The sequence below is a fragment of the Trichoderma harzianum genome (assembly GCF_003025095.1).
Source record: "Trichoderma harzianum CBS 226.95 unplaced genomic scaffold M431scaffold_15, whole genome shotgun sequence".
In the NCBI taxonomy this organism is placed as follows: Eukaryota; Fungi; Ascomycota; class Sordariomycetes; order Hypocreales; family Hypocreaceae; genus Trichoderma; species Trichoderma harzianum.
The window spans coordinates 500,272-518,001 of NW_020209263.1; the positions used below are offsets into that span (position 1 = coordinate 500,272).

A 17,730-nucleotide genomic window follows, 5' to 3' on the forward strand; every position below is an offset into this window, starting at 1 on the left:
CAGCTGGGTAGAGGCAGAACGGCATGCAGCGTGCAGCACAGCGCAGCGGCCACCACCGAGCAGACGGAGACAGGCAGCTCCACCGCACCCCCCAAAAAGCGATCAAATGGGCCTATGGACATGAATCAATGGATTGCATCCACTTGTGCATCGGCCAGTAAGGGCCCAAAACCGTCGTTTTTGACGTCTGGTCTCTGCTCTGCGTGTATGTACTTCCTCCTTCTCTCGCATTGCCATCACCACTTCAGGTTTTGCCCTCTTCATCGCTCGCTCGCTTTGGCAGCTGAGCGTCTCTCGACATCCATATCCCCTCTTTTTTTTTTCCTCCTTTGCTGCTCACTTCACTTCCCCCTCATCGCCAGCTGCCAATTGCCAGCTGCCCGGCAATGCTTCATCTCAGGTGACTGGCCCCAGCATTCATTGTAAGCCTGCTCCCTCGTATCCTTCTTCTTTCCTTTGCCCCCCCGTGACAGCCGCAACACTTGACCTTGCCATTCCCACTTCTTCTCTCGGCATCACATCACCTCACCTCTGCCTTGCACTATCCAAACTCCATCACCGCGATCCCAAGATCCCAAGCAAAGCTTCTACACACCCTCTCGCAACTCGCGCCGCCTCAGCATCACGCATCCGTCGCCTCGCCTTGCCTCCATCTGCTGCTCTCGAGAGGCCTAGTAGTTCTCCCCCTTCCCCATTCTCTGCACCCCCCAAAGCTTTTCTCCATCGCCCGTCACGCCACGAACCTCTGCTAACCAGTTGTTTTTTTTTTCTTCTCGCAGCTTGCCAAAATGTTGGCTGACGACGCGCCGCCCGACGACGTTCGTGGCGCCTTTGCCGCCCCCGGCGGTGCCAAGGACCTCACCTTGGCCGATATCCTCCTTCGCGATACCCAATATGTCTACTCTCTGGTTCTTCTCGTTGCCTTCATTTCCCTTGCGGCCTGGTACTCTGTCTTCAACTCCAAGAAAGAAGAGGACCTTGTCCAGCCCAAGGTGAAGGGCCCTGGAGGCAAGCCCCTACCCATCACCAAGCGCAAGCGACGCAACGACGGCGAACGTAAGATCGGTCCTCGTTTTGGCCGCATCGCTAAGAACGTCTTTCGCTATCTCGCTGCTGTTGTCTTCTTGAGCTATGTGGCCACTGGGGTTTCCATGTTTGTCCATGCCTTCTATCATGAGAACCCTTATAAATGGTCAAAGGATGGACTTCCATGGGCTGGCGAGTGGTCTGTGGTATGACAACCCCTCCATGCTCCCTCTTCCATATATCGGTCCCAGGCACTTGGGTCGAGCTTCGACTAGCATCTGCTTGTTGGAAATTTGTCCAATGGCCTCGCGCTCAACCCTTCCCTTCCCTGCAATTCACTAACCAGCTTCTCTCATAGGTTCATGTCCTGGGTTCTACCTTCTTTTACCTTTATATTCTCTTCTCGCTGTTTGATTGGCGCAAGGGTCCTAATGTTGTTCATCTGGCCATCTGGGTTCTTGGCCTCATTGGTGAACTCATCCTCTTCATTTCCACCGCCATTGTTGCCGCAGATTGCCACTTTATGCGTACTGTCCAGCAAGAAGACCCCACCAAGGACCAGAACTGCATTGATTCGTGGACCAAGATTGACCTCGTTCTCTATTTCGTCCGTCTGCTCCACATCATCGGTTCAATCTCTCTCTTCTGCGTTGCTTGGATTCTCAAGAGCCGTCGCGTCGAGGATAGGGCCGAAGAAGGACGTGCCATCACTGAAACCACGCCTTTGTTGCTTAACGGGCAGCCTCGCTCCTCCATTGACGCTCGATCAAACGCAGGCTCTGAGGCTAATGGCCGACGGTCTCGTGGTAGAACCATCTCCAACGCTGCCAAGCCCTCCGCATCGTCCTACGCACGCAAGGATGACCAAGCTGCCTTCTACCGTCAGAAGAAGATTCCCCACAAGACATGGTTAGAGTACGTTAGAGGCTACTCTCTGTTTTTCCCATATCTTTGGCCCAAAGACTCCGTCAAGCTGCAGCTTCAGGTACTGCTGTGCTTTGCTCTAGTCATTGTTCAACGATTGGTCAACGTCTATGTTCCCTGGCAGATCGGCAAAGTCGTCAACCAACTGGAAAAGGTCATCCGAAGTGGCGAGCCCATCACCCGCGACAACTTCCCCCTCAGAGACTTTCTCATTCTGGGCATTCTCTGGGTGCTACAGGGACAGTCGGGCCTTCTTGGCTCCCTGCGATCCTTGCTTTGGATTCCTGTTTCGCAATACTCGTATCGAGGACTGACAGCCGCGGCCTTTAACCATGTCCACTCTCTCAGCCTCGACTTCCACTTGTCGAAGCGCACTGGCGAGGTTCTCTCTGCACTCAACAAGGGCTCTGCCATCAATGCCTTCCTCGAACAGGTGACGTTCCAGGTGATCCCCATGCTTTTCGACTTGTTCCTCTCAATCTCCGTCTTCTACTTCAACTTTGGTCCCCTGTACGCCCAACTCAACTTGGTGGACACCTGTTGGTACCTTTACATGACAATCAAGATGGCCGCCACGAGAGCAGACCAGCGACGAGAGATGACAAACGCCGATCGCGAAGAAGAAGCGGTGAAGAACGACTCCATCTCTAGTTATGAGACGGTCAAATACTTCAACGCAGAGGAGTACGAGTCCAACCGATATCGAGCCAAGGTCGAGGTCTTCCAAAAGGCCGAGGCTCAGGTTCAGACTGGCATGGTCCTCATGAACATCTGCCAGACTCTCGTCTTCAACTTGGGTAGAATAGTGGCTGCCCTGCTCTGCGGTTGGCAAGTCCTGGTTGGCATGCGATCTACGGGAGACTGGTTCGTCGTCGTGTCCTACATGACCCAGCTTCAGGGTCCTCTCAACTTCTTCGGCTCCTTTTATCGAACAGTCCAGCAGGCCATGATCTCTGGTGAGCGTCTTCTGGAGCTCTTCAAGATCCAACCTACCGTCGTTGACTCGCCCAATGCTGTGCCCCTCGAAAACTTTACTGGGCACGTTCGATGGAAGAATGTGAGCTTTTCCTATGACGCTCGAAGACCTGCCCTGCGTGACATCAGCTTCGAGTGCGCTCCGGGAACTACAACGGCCTTTGTTGGCGAGTCTGGTGGTGGCAAATCTACTTTGTTCCGACACATGTTCCGATACTACGACTGTGACGAAGGCAGCATCGAATTCGACGGCAAGAATGTCAAGGATCTCACAATCAACTCGGTTCGCCGCCATATCGGAGTCGTCCCCCAGGACACCACCCTCTTCAACGAGACCTTGATGTACAACCTGAAGTATGCTAACCCGCAAGCCACTGATAAAGAAGTGTACGCTGCCTGTGCGGCCGCCAGCATTCATGATCGCATCATGTCATTCCCAGATGGTTACAACACCCAGGTTGGAGAGCGAGGTCTCAGACTCAGCGGTGGTGAGAAGCAGCGAGTGGCTATTGCCCGTACTATCCTCAAGGATCCTAGAATTATCATGTTGGATGAAGCCACCTCTGCCCTCGACTCGCACACGGAACAAGAAATTCAGAAGAATGTGACCAGTATCGGCCAGGGACGCACACTGCTCATTATCGCGTAAGTGACTCTCATCTGTGATATAAAAGCTCTACGGAAACTAACACAGCCTTTCCTTTCTTCTAGACATCGATTGTCCACCATTACGCATGCTGACCAAATCATCGTCCTTCATGCCGGTACCATTGTTGAAAAGGGAAACCACCTCGACCTTCTTGCTGCCAAGGGTATTTACTACTCCATGTGGCAGAAGCAAGTCACAGCCGAACGCGCCTTGGATGTCGCTAGAGAAGCTTCCTTGCAAGCCAAACGTGCTATGAGGGCCGCAAATATGGGTGTTAAGAACAAGTCAGCGGCCCAAATTGACGGATATGAGAGTCACGGCTCCGCTACTGAGCAGCCTCAACTCAACGGCGAGGCTCACCCTTCGGCATCTTCGTCGGACAACGAATCGACCCACGAAGAGGAGCGGCCCCGCGAGCGCCAGTAGATTTCGCTTTGGTTCTTTCACAAAGCTGGTTGTCGCTTTGACCAAGCCAAGTTTGAAAGCTCTCAAGATACCGCACCACCCAGGCATACACATGCTACCTTTTCATGGGCATGCATGTTTCCTGCAACTCATTGCATTTCTGTTTTCGTCCATCTATGCGTCTGATATCAACCTACCGGCATATTTCCAGGCTGGTCTCGCTTTGTTTCGTTGTTTTATTTCATCATCTTTGCGATTTTTCCATTCAGCTTCGAAAACGCAGGTCTGTTCACTTTTCCCTCCTTGGCATCGGACAACAACACCATTGATGTCAACAAAACTTCACATACTCGACCTAGCATGATGACTGCATCGCACCGGCGTTGGGGAATAGGATTACTGTTTATTATTTTCTTTTATTCAACATTTCTATGCACGCAGCATAAGACACTTTGCCTTTTAGCCGGCCAAATTTGATTCTTTCGATCCTTTGAAGCCTGGAGACGGGCTCTTATTTCACGTCAAATTCATGCATGCGAAGCATTTTCAACACTCGATTGAGATTAGAGCTTTCAATACGACGATGACGTCTCTGTTTTTTATTTGTTTTCAAATCTTTTACATTTCGCGACCATTTGAGCAACAGGACTCGGATCTAACTGCTGCCATCATTGTTCTTTTTTCTTTACTTCAACTTTTTCGTACTGGAATCTATCCTGATGGATCGGACTTAATAATACACCTCTGAATTTCGTCAGGAGACAAGATATAGCCGCAATCACAGGCGGAGACATATAATGTGTGTTGTTTTACCACTGCTTCTTGCATCGGCTTTGCATCTCTTTTGTTTCATCATCTGTCGAGGGCACCCCGAATTCATGGACTTTCGCCGGTTGCTGTTTGACTATGAGGTATCAAGTTTCAATGTTGAGATTATGTGTGAGATCATTTGACTGGTTGCAACAATTCTTTCCTTTTACTTTCTTTTCCGAAAACACTTTCTGTTTCACACCAATCGTCTTTGAGGGGCCTTGACCCGTTCACACGACCATCTTCTCATTTTGAGGAGAGTCAATGAGACGAATGATGTTGACAGCAGAGGTTGGCAGGGGAGGACGCGTTGACGACACGATTTGCTCTTTTATTTTTCGTTTTGGAAGGGTATCTGACTATGGACGCCCATTGACGAGGCCCAAGGGACCGTTCACGGGCAACGAATGCATGACCTGGCTTTGTTTTCCCATTGTTCTTTTTGTTCGATTTCGAAATTACGCCCTATGGACTGGATGGATATCCGGGATTGGTGATGGCTTTCACCCTTTGGGTTTGTGCTTTTTTCTTATTCTGATTTAACTTGCGTCGGTAACATACACTTTGGGATTCTTTCCTCAGGGAAACCGAGACCATGAAACGGTCTCTGGATGACAAAAAAATCGGGCACCAGATACGGATATTCCCACTTTGCTTAAGAAGTATAGGGCGAGCCTTGATAACTTAGGTAGCATGAAAAATGAACAGAAAACAATTTTGGTAAAAAATTGTCTGTCTTTGCTTGTGAATGCAGTGTGAGATTTGTAGTTGAGGAATCGCTGTAGTTTGCTGTCTAGATGATGTATTTGTGCTCATGAATGGCCTTGATATGTTGTTTAGGTGGACGATATTTGGATTCTGTGCTGATATAAGATGAGGAGTGTGAACATGTGTAGAGAGAGATTTGAGTTATTAAGATTAAATAGTTACAAGGTAGTATATAGTATATTAGGCATTCAAGTTATTTGCAAGAATAAGCAAAAGAAAGAAGAAGCTCTCTCTTCCCTCTCGTAGTTCCCCCTTGCCTATGTATACCCTCATTTCATCCAACCCGATCCCTATTTCAACCCCTTCATCAAGGAAGATCAAAAACTACCAATGAAAGGAAACAAGGCTTGATTTGAATACACATACACGCCCCCTTCTCCCTTTCCCAAAAAGAGTATTGCAACTTTTGGTCCAAATCCTAAATACTTCATCTTCACACTCGTCATACTCTCATTCATATCGATCTCGCCTCCCTTCCAAAGTTTGCATCAAGAAGTTTCCTCTCCTCCCAAGAAAAGGGAGAAAGTATCATCAAATTAAAATTAGTATTAAAACCCAAGGCTCTCTTTTTTTTTCTCGTTTCCCCTTGTTGTGTTCAAAACAAGATGAACGCCAGTTTCTCCCATGTCTCCAGCCCCCAATATCCGGACAGACTCTCCTTTGTTTGTTCATGTGGGTCTGTCTCCAAGACATAAAGACCCAAAGAAAAGAAGCATGATTCAAAAACTTGCTTCTCACACCGCTATTCCTATAAATTGCATCTGTTTTTGCAAATCCGCTTGCTTTATTTTTTTTGCGTAAATCGTACGTCGATTAGACTAATAGCGCTTTCCAACCCACCCAAAAATAATGTGCACCCCCCTTTTCGTTGACTGTGTTGTCAAGCTTCTTTAATGCTTGGCAGAAGCGGTCTCCTTGTCTTCGTCAGCCTCATAGTGGACCTCGAGAGAAGGGACGGCCATCTTGCCGTTGTGCTTGGTTGTGGGCTTTTCGTCGACATCGTCATCTTCGTCTTCAGATCGGTCATCAGTCGCCTCCTTATCGCGGATGAATCTGAAGGCGATGCGCAGAATGTAGAAGAGCCAAAACAGGTTCAAGGCCTGGAGGGAGGCAAGCAGGGCAGTGGTGATGTACTGGCTGATCCAGCACTTGTACTGCTGAGTCTCCCAGTTGAGCTCAAAGGGACCAACGGTGCGGAACTCGGTGAAGAGGGACCAGATGATCTTGAGGTTGATGAAGTGGCGCATGTAGATCCAAACGACGACAAAGGTGGCAAAGTAAGGAGGAACAATGGGGTGGTCGATGTAGTTGAGAGCCTTGGACGAGGCGAGGAAGAAGTCACTAATGTCATGGGTGATGTAGACGGCGATGCCAATGTAGGTGAAATGGAAGCGGTAGCTCAGGCCAATGAGGGCCAGGCTGACGATGTGGTGACCCACAAGCTCCTTGAAGTCCTTTCGCGGCTTCTCCATTCCCAGGAGGAGGACGATGGCTTGCTGGGCCCAGTAGGCAGCCTGGAAGAGGTAGTAGAACTTGACGACGCCCTCGTGCGAGCGGTGGGGGAAGCCCTCGTACATGCCGCGGGTGTTGAAGTACCAGACGGGCGTGCGGCTCATGACGTACATGCCAGCAGGTCCCAGGACGCCAAAGTAAAGGGCGGTATACATCTGCTCCATGAGACGGGCCTGCTTGCCCTTGCTGAGGCCCGTCATGCGGGCCAATGGGCGCAAGACCTCCTGCATGATGAACTCGCGAGCAAAGGACAGGACGATGGTGTAGAAGGCGACGAACGCAATGTCCCACTTGCCCTTGCCATAGTGGATGGGCTTGAGGGGGTCGTCCTGGGGCATCGGGTACGACAAGAAGAGAAAGTGGTGTAGCGGGTTGGATTCCGACGGGTTGACGGCATAGCCAGTCAGGAAGACGAGCAGCAGGACGGCGGGCAGGACAAAGGTGTGCTTGACCATGGTCTGGCGAGCCTGGGAGAAGAATCCGCGAGTGCGACGGCGCTTGGAAACCTTGGGAGCGCCAGAGGCATCTTCTGAGCCCTCAGACGAGTCGTGCTGTTGATTGTGGCGGTCAGGTCAGCCTGATGAAACGGAAGCCTCGTACAGTGGGAATTCTCAAGTCATCTCATCTCACCTCCGAGTCCTGGGCATTGAGACTGACTCTGCTAGAGGCCAGTGCTGGCGCGCCCGTGTCGCCAGCACGAATCTCGCCTCCAAGGCCGCTGCTCTTACGCCTGCGCCTCGCAACGTTGACGTCAGCACTGTGCAGCTGGTCTGCCGACGTGTTGAGCAGCGGGAAAGGCTCGACCCCCGCCATTGTATACGAGTAGTCGAGCACGAACGGAGTTGGTTGTCTGTCTTATGTCTTGGTTCGAGTTCGACCGCTGGTTTGTCGCCTCGAGAATTGTTCGTCCCAACGCTGTGACTCGGTTGAGCTTCGCGGCGGCTTTGTTTCGTTGGTCGCGAAACGCCGCAAGTTTGCCTCTTGTCACAAGCAAAAGAGGGGACGAAAGGGTCGGACGCTGCACGGCGGAGGAGGAGGATAAAAGGGGACGAAAAGTCGAACCTGAGCAGACGCTGCTACTCCAAGTAGGATCGCTGGCCTCTTATTGTGCACCCCTGTCGTCGCGGGGCGCAAGCGCAATTGATTGGTGGTCTTGGGGTGAGAGACTCGCGTGGGCTTATCCGCTTGTCTCGTCTCACAATTGGGACTAATAAGAGGCTTCGGTCTAATGAGCCGTCAGAGGAGTTACGGGCCAAAAATAGCGGTCTATTTTCTTGGGCATACGAGTAAAGCGACAGCTGCTGTTGGTCCAATTGGCAGATGCAGATGAAGGATATAAAAAAAGGAGAGGGAGGACGCAGGACCGGGACGGCGAGGCCGCGTCGAGTCGAGTCGGGATTCTTGGAGACGCCGAGTGAGATTTGATGGAGACTTCTTTTTCTTTCGATGACGCCGTTGTCGTCTGCTGCCAGGCGGGATCTAGATTAGGGTTCAAATAAAGGGAGAGAAAGCTGGCATTTGGTAGGACAAAGAAGAGTGCAAAGGAGTAAAAGAGGAAAGCGGCAAGGTACAGTAAAAGTGCAGGGCACCTCAGCTACATGGAAAAATTTTGGGCGGAGGCAAACACAGATCAGATCACCCCAACGGAAAAGTAGAGTCTACCGATGCGCGCCGCTGTTGGTGAGGATGCGGCCAGGTAGACGGTACCCAGGGGAGTGCCGAGGCAGGTGCCTTTTTTTTCTATGGGTATCGGGGGGGAATCTGTGCCTGAGCCTTACAGTAGGAGGGGCCTAGGTACCGGCAGACATGTGCATAACCAACAGCAGGGAATTAAGTTGAAGTGCCGGCTCAACTAACCCTGTTGACAGATGCTACCTCGAATTGAGCCTTGTTTGTTTTGTTTGTTTGTATCTCATTGCAGAGGCTTGACATGGCGGAAGGTTCCATTAAGCTTCGTTGATGGCAAAAAGTTAATTTTTTTGACAGCTGCTGGACCCTGAACTATTGATGTAATTCATAGTAATCAGCAGAGTAAAGACAGCATTTGGCTCTGTGATCTTGTCCTTCGTCATGCTCCCTCCCACTTGGTAGCTAATGAGAGACTCCATCCCGTGTCTCTCTGATCAGCTCATTGTATGATTACCGCGGGCTCCAGGTGGTATTAGTGGCAGATGCGCCAAGAAAAGTCCCGAGCTAGTGATACATCCGCTCTGTTTAAACAAGATGTAGGTCCAGTATAACACAGGTATTTGCTTACTGTACTTGTAATTTTACTCCTGATCCCTCAACCAGATACCCAAGTCTACTCATCATCATATAACACATCAATAGCATCCATCAAAATCCTTTTTTGCTGTCCTTTCAACTCTCCCCCCTGACAATCCCGTCCCACTCCCGCCCCATTTGTTTTTCTTTCTTAGTCCCAAATGCCAAATCCCTGCCAAGCCTAGCTCGCTTTTTCCCTACCACGGGATGCAGGGGTCTCCCCTGGCTCGCCCACCCGTGCCTTGTTTTTCCCTTTGTTCCCATATTCTCTTATTTCCTGTTAGCGCACAAAGTAATAACCGACTGTACGATATATCGCTTTTTGGTATCTTATGCAACATAAAATCAGTGGATTCAACGGGAAGCCGGTACGCGTATACCCAGGTATTCCTAAGTGTCGGAACTTTGCAGCGAATCCAGGGTCCGAGACAACTAAAATCACGGCGGAATGGTCGTTGCGAAAGCTCCGTGTGGCGCGAGTAGCTCGTTCCTGAGATGACCCGAATGGTTCCGCTTATGTACTCCGTTGTTGTACTGTATGCTGTATGTAATTCTTGGTTCTTTTTTGACGATGCTGCTTTTGAAGCGGAATACGGAGTACGGAGCCCGTGATTGCGATGAATCCCTGCCTCCCCGGCAAGTGACGTAATGGAGCAATCTGAGGGCGTCTCACTTCACGGCCTGGGGGGAGGTTAAAAATGCTGTGAAATAAGATATGTTGGTTGGCAAACTCCATACTTATCAGTGCCGCTGAATGAAACAATCCATGGATCTTAATTCACGTCCTGGAGGCACGTTAAAAATGCTAAGAAGAGTACAGATATAGTACCTTAAATAAGCTTAAATATCAAGTCATTTATTGTGTTACCATATTTTCATTGCCATCAGATAAACCCTAGCAGTTTGTAGTTCAGTATATATTGTCAATATTGACATAGAGCTTAAATACAATATAGCAACAACTTCACTCTCACAGCTATTCCCCCCATCTACACATAATTGCTCGTAAATAACCACTCTCCTCAGAAAAACCCTCGGGTATCGTCATCGCCATATCTCCATCCCTCAACATTTTTATATACTGTACTCATACACCTCCCCCCAAAACAGTAGAAAGGGACTCAAACACCGCATATACATAAATAGAAATTCGTGATCCCAAAAAACGCCTCGCTCAAAGACAAGATTCCTTCATTACACGCTTCGTAACGGTAAAACACACAAACACCACGAAGAAAAAGAGAAGAGAGAGAACCCTAGAACTCTATGAGGCACCGGGTCCGCCAGGCGGTATCGTGCGTCCGTCATCTTGCCCAGTATCTGGTTCAGATTCTCGTTCTCGTTCTCGATCCCGCTCGTGTCCATGTGCATGCTCGTGCTCCTGCGAAATCACAGACGAAGTTTCCGTTACAGTATCGTCATACGAGTAATCGTCGTCGTCATAGAGATGTCGATTGCGCACCCCCGGCCACAGCGGCGGATTATTTGGCGGTATGGGCCTCTCGTGCGCTGAAGCCGTCGTTCTCGAGTACGCGTTGGGCGCCATGTTATTCCGGCCCCTGACTTCGTACACCTCCTCGGAAGAGCTACTACTGCTGGATCCCCGCGCTCGCCGTATGGCCGATGCCGCCGAGCTGCTTAGTTCCTCGCCTTCTTCCTCTAGAACTTGCTGCAGCGCCGCGCCTCGTCGAGCTGGCGCCGGTATCACCGTTACGGGGAGGTTGTCCGTGTCCGTCGTGGGCCGGAACCTTTCTCGAATCCTGTCAGCTTGGCTCACGGCAAACTCTTCCAGCCTGCTCCGGATATCCCATCGGTTGGTATCGATTCGGGCTCTTGTCGTAAAGGTTGACCGGGCATCTGATAGTCCTCTAGGCGATTGCAGTGGCGAAGGAACTTGGCTCCCGTTTCCACGACGCAGCAACGACTGCCAACGACCGCCGCCCGAGCTAGAATTCGCCTCTAAATCCATCGACCTCTCCGGCTCCCGTATCGCAATGTGAACGGATGGAGAGTCCCCTGGAGAGATGGATGTAGGCGACTGGCTTGTCGAAACCCCATCGTCCACAGCAGGATGGCGACTCTGGGGGTGATTTTCGGGCCTCGAAAATTCCGTCGTGCGTCGAATCTGAGTCGCTCTCGCCAGATCGGCTGCTCTCGCCAGGGCATCGGAGCCTCCCTGGTATCTCACGGCGTAAACGGTGCTGCTGGCGGCACTGGTGGTGTCTGTTCTGCTGGCTTGTGTTACGGCTGGGGCAGGTCGCGTGAGCCACACTGGCGGTCTCAAGATGTGTCCTGATGTCCTCTCTCCCGCTGTCCCGCCGCCAGTTTCGTCGTCATCGCGGCCGTGTCCATTGCCGCGCTCTCTTTCACGATTTCGGCCGCTCATAACTGGTACACCGGGCCAGCCGTTGCCTTCTCGAGGTCTTTGCTCCCTCTCCGTAACCATCACTCCTCTGCCATCACCTCCACCACCTTCCACCTTGTATCCCTTTCGCTTTCGTGACCAAGGGAGTTCTGCTGCGTTTACTTCTAGCGTGTCGTCTCCATCAAACACCTCCCTTCCAAGTATTCCGTCCTTTTTCTCTTCACGCTCCAGTGCTTCAATTCGTTCCACCCACTCCCACACCACCACACTGGCTGCCGCCGCACCAACCCACCGCACATAATCACCCCAGCCAGTAAACTCTGGCTTCGAAATATCGAGTATAAAAAAGACAACTGGTATTAAGATGGCGCCCAGAGAAATGCTGGCTACCAAAACCATGTTCTTCATCAGGGGATGATAGAAGGCATATCTTTTCTTCATAATTGCGTAGTAAACAACCCACGCGGCGTATAGCACCCCCAGCGCCAGCTGGAATAGGTAACTCAGCGCTGGGATGGGATGAGCAAAACTCTTGGGCATGGAATTCCCAATGCTGTCCGGATCAGAGTACAGAAAGCTGTTGAGGGCGCTAAAGATGACATCGAGGCTGATGAGAAAGAAAGCAGCCCACATGATGATGATTTTCTCGCGATGGCGCGGAAACAGGCGGATCAGCGTCTGCGCCTGGGCGAGCCAGAGAAACGTGTCGGACACGATACGGATGGCCTTGAGCTCGGTGCTCCCCATGACCTCGTTCTGAAGTACCTTTGCGTTCTGCACTCCCCATATATACTGGATTTTTGCGATTCGGAATGTGTCCGCCGTGGCAATCGTGAGAGATATCGCGACCGTCAAGGCGGCTAGTTTCTGTAGCCACGGCCGCCCACCAATGTTCACACCTCCCGAGGAGCTGTTGGTGAAGCTGTTGGGGCGACCAAGATAGACAACGCCGCTGTCGAAAAAGGACCGTGGCGTGATAAAAAGCATAATAACGAGCATGTAGGCGGTAACGGTGGTAGCCGCCAGGGCGTAGCAGATGGGAAAGCTCGAGGCGTAAAAGGGGTCTCGAAAGTCGGAAAAGTGCGGGCTGTCGTCCGGATCGCCATCGCCCAGGTCCTGCAGGTCTAGACTCGAGCCTCCGCTGCTGGTGGTCTCCGGGTCGCTGATGGCGACAGAGACGCTCGGGATCGTGGCCGTCGGGCAGGGCGCCTGGAACAGGGCGTCGTTGTCCAGCGTCAGGATGGCGTCGTCCGACTGGCCGTCCAGTGAGAGGATGCCGTTGGCCGGCAGCCACGTGCTGGTGCACAGCGCCATGGACGCCTCCATCGACGACGTAGCCGCGAGGGCCACGTTGGCCATGGCCGTTATCGACATGGCCGCTATTGTGGGATCGGAGTCGGATCGAAACGGGATATCAAAAAGCGAGAAAGACGTAAGCGATATCAATAGAGTCAGCCGGCAAGACGGCGACGACAAGGGAGGAGGTGACCAGTCGGCTGTCCTATCGCAGGTGCGCCATGGAAGATGCTTGTGGACGTGATATCGAAGCAGGTCCCGGTAATGCTTATTTCTCCTTTTCCGACTGCTTTGATGGGACCAAGGCGGAGCAAAACTCCAGGTAGCTTCGCAAAATCCAAGACACGCTGACGAGATGGTAAGTCGACTCGCGAATCGAACGGACAGGCGGAGTCAGCGGCACCGCTCTGAGAGATCTCTGGAGGAAGCCGAAAATCGAATCGCAGCAGTCAATATTCAGTCGACGTCGGGTTCAGAGTGGCGTGAACAATTCGAGTGTCATATCAATCAGTGGCGGCTGTCAAAAATAGACTTCGTAACAATGATTCGATCGCGAAAAAAAAAGCCCTTTGTTTCAGCCCCGGGCTTCCGCGTGCGCTCAAAATCAGGATTCTCGCAAAAAGCAGAGAAACGTCGTCTCGTTCAGTAGTTGAGTACTCGTCAAGGCTGAAGCGGTAGATATCGGCGATCGATCTGGCAACGTCGAGACGGAGCGAATGTCTTTGGAGGGGCCCAGAGAGAGGAGTTGGTGTTGTTCTTCCCCCGGGGACCCTTTTCGAGGAGCTGGATCTCGAGTGCTGGCAATTTGCACTGTATTGGTGGCGGTACAACGTGGTGCGGCGCCTGTCCTGGGAGCGGGGATGGGGCACTGCAAAGGGCCTGGGCCAATGGGCTTCGGCGGTGGCTCAGGGTGCGGCACACAGTACAGTGTGTGCACAGTGATACTGTGCCGTAATGCGTCGTATGAACATTTGTCAGAGATGGCTTCGCGTCAATTCGCTATTACTCCTCCATTTCTTAGCATCAAATACAGTATATGCTATTGACTCCATGCATAGATAGATGCAGATATAGCTGCAGATGCAGATACCAATGCTCAACCTCCTACATGCATCAAACCCATCCAACAGCCAAAAAGCATCTGAACACCCAATCGGCCACAGACTTTCGCCCTCCCACGTGTCTCGGCGAACCGTCCCAGACAACAAAAGAGGCAAGTCGGCATAAGCCCCCCGAGCGAACTTTTGTTGCACTCTTGTTGTGGAGCTCCATCGAAAAAATAAAGTAGCACAATAAGTTTATCTCAGCCCCCGGCCAGTTACATCCCAGGTTGGAAAGCAACAACAACAACAACAACAAGCATTGATGAGGCATGAACCCATCCCACCCAAAGACAGCAGCCAAGAGGCCCTACTAAGGTGCTTGCATGCATAATTCCAGAACCCAAGAAATCTTCAGCGACCCCTTAAAATGGAAGATCCAGAAGCGAATGGCGAAAAAGGCGACCCATTTGCGTCTTGCCAATGCCCAGGCGCCGTCTTCTTGGCAAAGCTTGTCTCCGCTATCCCGCAGTCTTGGCATTGCTCTATCCTCACAAAAGTCTCGTGTGTCTTCCTTTGGCTCACGGTACATCTCTATTTACCACCTTCTAGAAACCCGGGAGCCGATGCTACCTTACCTTAGCACGTACAGGACAGTAATAGGCTTAATGAGGAGATACCGTACCGTACCCTTCGCAGCAGCTTTCCTGGGGCGGAATACATTAATAGACGCCGAGCCAGCCATTCAGTAGAAATCTCTCCTCCATGTATTGCTATTGGTATCAACCCTCATCAAGCTAGAATACATTCTCGTCGAAAACTCGAATTCGACCTCTTCTTGACGCCTCATGATGCTGTGTTATAATTACAGTTCGCTGTTATACTCCTTTTGAAAAGCCTCCGCAAGCCGATCCCCGGCCAGGCAGATGCATAATAACCTCTTTATCACGTTCCTCAACCCAATGTCCCCTCCTTTTTTCCCATCCTGTTTTTGGTTCTTCTGTCTTGATATTCGTAACAACGTTTAGCTATATGTATATAAGTGGTGTGTGTTTTTTGGTCTTAGTCTTCGTCTTCGTCCTCCTCGATTCCGCGGTACTTCATTTCCAGCACCCATTTACCGTCAAACTCGATGCCTCTCCGTATCTTGGTGCCAGCTTTTCTCCAGATTGCACTGCCCAGGCCCAAATCAACAATGAACAGACGCCATTCATCTTCTTGCGCAATGCTTGTTGATAGGGAGGGATCATCGTGGAGAGGGGGTGTGACGACTTCTAGGAGCCCTTTCTTGGGTGCTCCTATAGCGACAACGTAGCGTGGTTTGACGAACAAGTGGCCTCCGTCGATGATGGCAACCTTGCCGCTTGTCGGATCAATCCCCGAAGGAACATCGACCGCCAGCACAAAGGCCTCGTTCCGGTTTGCCCATTCCATCAGCTCGTACACTGACGCTTGATCACCCACTCTCAGCTCTTCAAACGACATGGTAAGACCCAGCAACGCATCGATGATGAGGGAGATGGATAGGCCGTTGGGGGCTGCTGAACCTTTTCGAAGATACTCGAAAAAGTCGTGCTTGCTCAGTACCTTGCCTCCAAAGTTTCTGTAGAGCTGAATCTGCCGCCTCAAATCCTCCAGCAGGTCGCGCTCACGCTCGATGCCGACCAGACACACAACCACGTCAAAGTTCTTGTTTCGTAGGTGACGGCCAGCGGCCAGCGCGCGGATGCCTGACTTGTTGTTACCGGCAAGAATCACAATCGTAGATGAGCGCACGGTGGCCTCGCTTGACGCTCCAGCCACGACCATCTCGAACCGAACCTTCATAGCCGGATCCGACAGCGCGGTAACTGCCACCTCGGCGATGCCCCTGCCCGCATTTTCCGCCATCAGGGTCTCGCTAAATCCAATCTCGTTGGCGGCAATGTTCTCAATATTGAGCATCTGAAGCGTGGATATCGTTTCCACTCGGCGGTTTGAAGGAATGAGGTAGAGACCGGGCTGGTGCTGTTGTTGTTCGTAGTCGGTGCTGCGATGCCCCGTCGTGGGGCTTGAGCGGCGAGATGCCTGATATCGTAGGCTGGAGTTGACCCTACTAAGGGGCTGTGATCCAACCGGAGCAGCAGTGCTCGCCTTGCGTGACTGTGAACGCCGACCTCCAGTCTTGCTGTCGGGCCGCTTGCCAGTCTGGCCGCCATTCTTCGGCTCACGACCGCTTAGTCTCTCTGATCCGTTAGCCCCAACATCCGCCTCGCTGTTCCAGTAGTCGGCATTTGGCGCCGGCGAGGTCGAAGGCATGTCCAGGACATTCTCAGAGTAGTGCAGGTTTTTGCCCCCAGCCGTTCCGGGCTTAGGCCGGCGGTTGTGTGCTACAAGGCGGCTCGCATCGTCAACCTGATCTTCTTTTCTCATCTGATCAAAGATCTTGTGCTTGTCAAACTTGGCCAGGTTGTTTTCGAAGTCGAACTCTCCCATCTCCTCGGTGACATCTTCAGATGCCCATCCATTGTCCTTGAGATTCTTGACGCCCTTGCCATTTCGCTTGAGGGAGCTAAAGGGCTGGAAAGAGGCGGTGCTCTGTAAGATAGGGGTCTGCCGCCAGCCCTTTCCATGTCCTTGGGTTTGAATGGGTACCTGCGCCTCGCCTAGATGCTCCTTATGGGCCTTGGGATGGCGCCGTGCCTTCTTCTTCTGTTGCTGTTGTGCGGAACCTGATACCTCCTTGGAGGGTCGAGATTTACTAATGGACACATCCTTGGGGAGGATGACTACTGGATCTATCTTCAAATCCTTAACCGACGCCACAATAGTATTCTCATCATCGCCCGAGTCGAGCGAGGGCCGCCCCACGTGTATACCATACAGGACTCCCGGCAGCGCCGTTGCGTCGGTCTCATCGCCTTGCTTTTCAGGTGGGTTCTTTTGACTGCTCAAGGTATTCGACTTGGGCCGCCTGCCTAGACTCAGAATAGCTGGGTCAACAAAGGCGGGCTGGGTTGGCTGCGCGGGTGGCTGCACCAGCGGTTTACTGGGTGACTGTTGGGTCGGATATTTTGGGACTGGCGGCTTCGAATCCGGTCCATCGCAACCAATTTCTTCGAGATCGGCAATGTTGGAGGCGTCGATTCGAATGTGAGGAACCCACTCGCGCGTCGCATCGATGAATACTGTGTCGGTGGGTTAGTCTTTGTGCACACTAGATGTCGTGGCTTCGGGGCGTAAAGTAAGAAAGCAAATAACACAAAGTAAAATGTAATGGGAACGCGCTTACCGTTTGTCAGGGTGAGGCTGCTCCCTGCCTGCACATCGCTCACCGTGCCCGTGAGCATATACTCGGCAGGATCCCTCAGCACCACCCGCATCTGCAGGCCCGTGAACTGGCTCGCCATGTTGAGATGCAAGTCAGCCTGGCAGCTGCTGGTCCAATCCCTCGTAGCTCGGCTATGTCGTCTCCCTGATGGTCAGAAAGAACAAAGGGAGTGGTAATCTCCGTCGTTTGTGGCCTTTACGCCGTCATCTAGGAACAAACCACTACCCTGGCAAGCCCTCACAACAAAGGCTTCCTCTGGGAAGTAAAGTCGAGATGATTGCAGAGTGAAGGTCCCAATGGAGATGGATTCCGGCCTGCTGTAATCGGCCAGAAGGAATCCCAGACGACGGAGGCGCGGTGGGCGCTCGATCGGCGGTATCTTGTC

The 17,730-nt window shown here is 51.9% G+C and overlaps 4 protein-coding genes across 4 annotated transcripts; 1 reads left to right on the plus strand and 3 right to left on the minus strand.

Moving 5' to 3' along the window:
• Nucleotides 1-788: 788 nt before the first annotated feature.
• On the plus strand, nucleotides 789-4,000 carry M431DRAFT_95871 (hypothetical protein; the record flags this gene model as incomplete). The annotated part of the gene is made up of 3 exons (XM_024924749.1): nucleotides 789-1,232; nucleotides 1,385-3,570; nucleotides 3,637-4,000. 3 exons carry the CDS (start codon nucleotides 789-791, stop codon nucleotides 3,998-4,000), a joined length of 2,994 nt encoding a protein of 997 aa, XP_024769848.1.
• Nucleotides 4,001-6,447: 2,447 nt separating this feature from the next.
• M431DRAFT_486137 (hypothetical protein) lies at nucleotides 6,448-7,882 on the minus strand (the record flags this gene model as incomplete). Its single annotated transcript, XM_024916360.1, has 2 exons — nucleotides 6,448-7,620; nucleotides 7,700-7,882. 2 exons carry the CDS (start codon nucleotides 7,880-7,882, stop codon nucleotides 6,448-6,450), a joined length of 1,356 nt encoding a protein of 451 aa, XP_024769849.1.
• A 2,716-nt stretch (nucleotides 7,883-10,598) lies between these two features.
• Nucleotides 10,599-13,025, minus strand: M431DRAFT_96328 (hypothetical protein; the record flags this gene model as incomplete). Its single annotated transcript, XM_024924813.1, has 1 exon — nucleotides 10,599-13,025. One exon carries the CDS (start codon nucleotides 13,023-13,025, stop codon nucleotides 10,599-10,601), a length of 2,427 nt encoding a protein of 808 aa, XP_024769850.1.
• Nucleotides 13,026-15,097: 2,072 nt separating this feature from the next.
• M431DRAFT_486139 (hypothetical protein) lies at nucleotides 15,098-17,424 on the minus strand (the record flags this gene model as incomplete). The annotated part of the gene is made up of 2 exons (XM_024916361.1): nucleotides 15,098-17,202; nucleotides 17,307-17,424. The coding sequence occupies 2 exons, from the start codon at nucleotides 17,422-17,424 to the stop codon at nucleotides 15,098-15,100; spliced, it is 2,223 nt and encodes a 740-aa protein (XP_024769851.1).
• Between the last annotated feature and the right edge of the window lie 306 nt (nucleotides 17,425-17,730).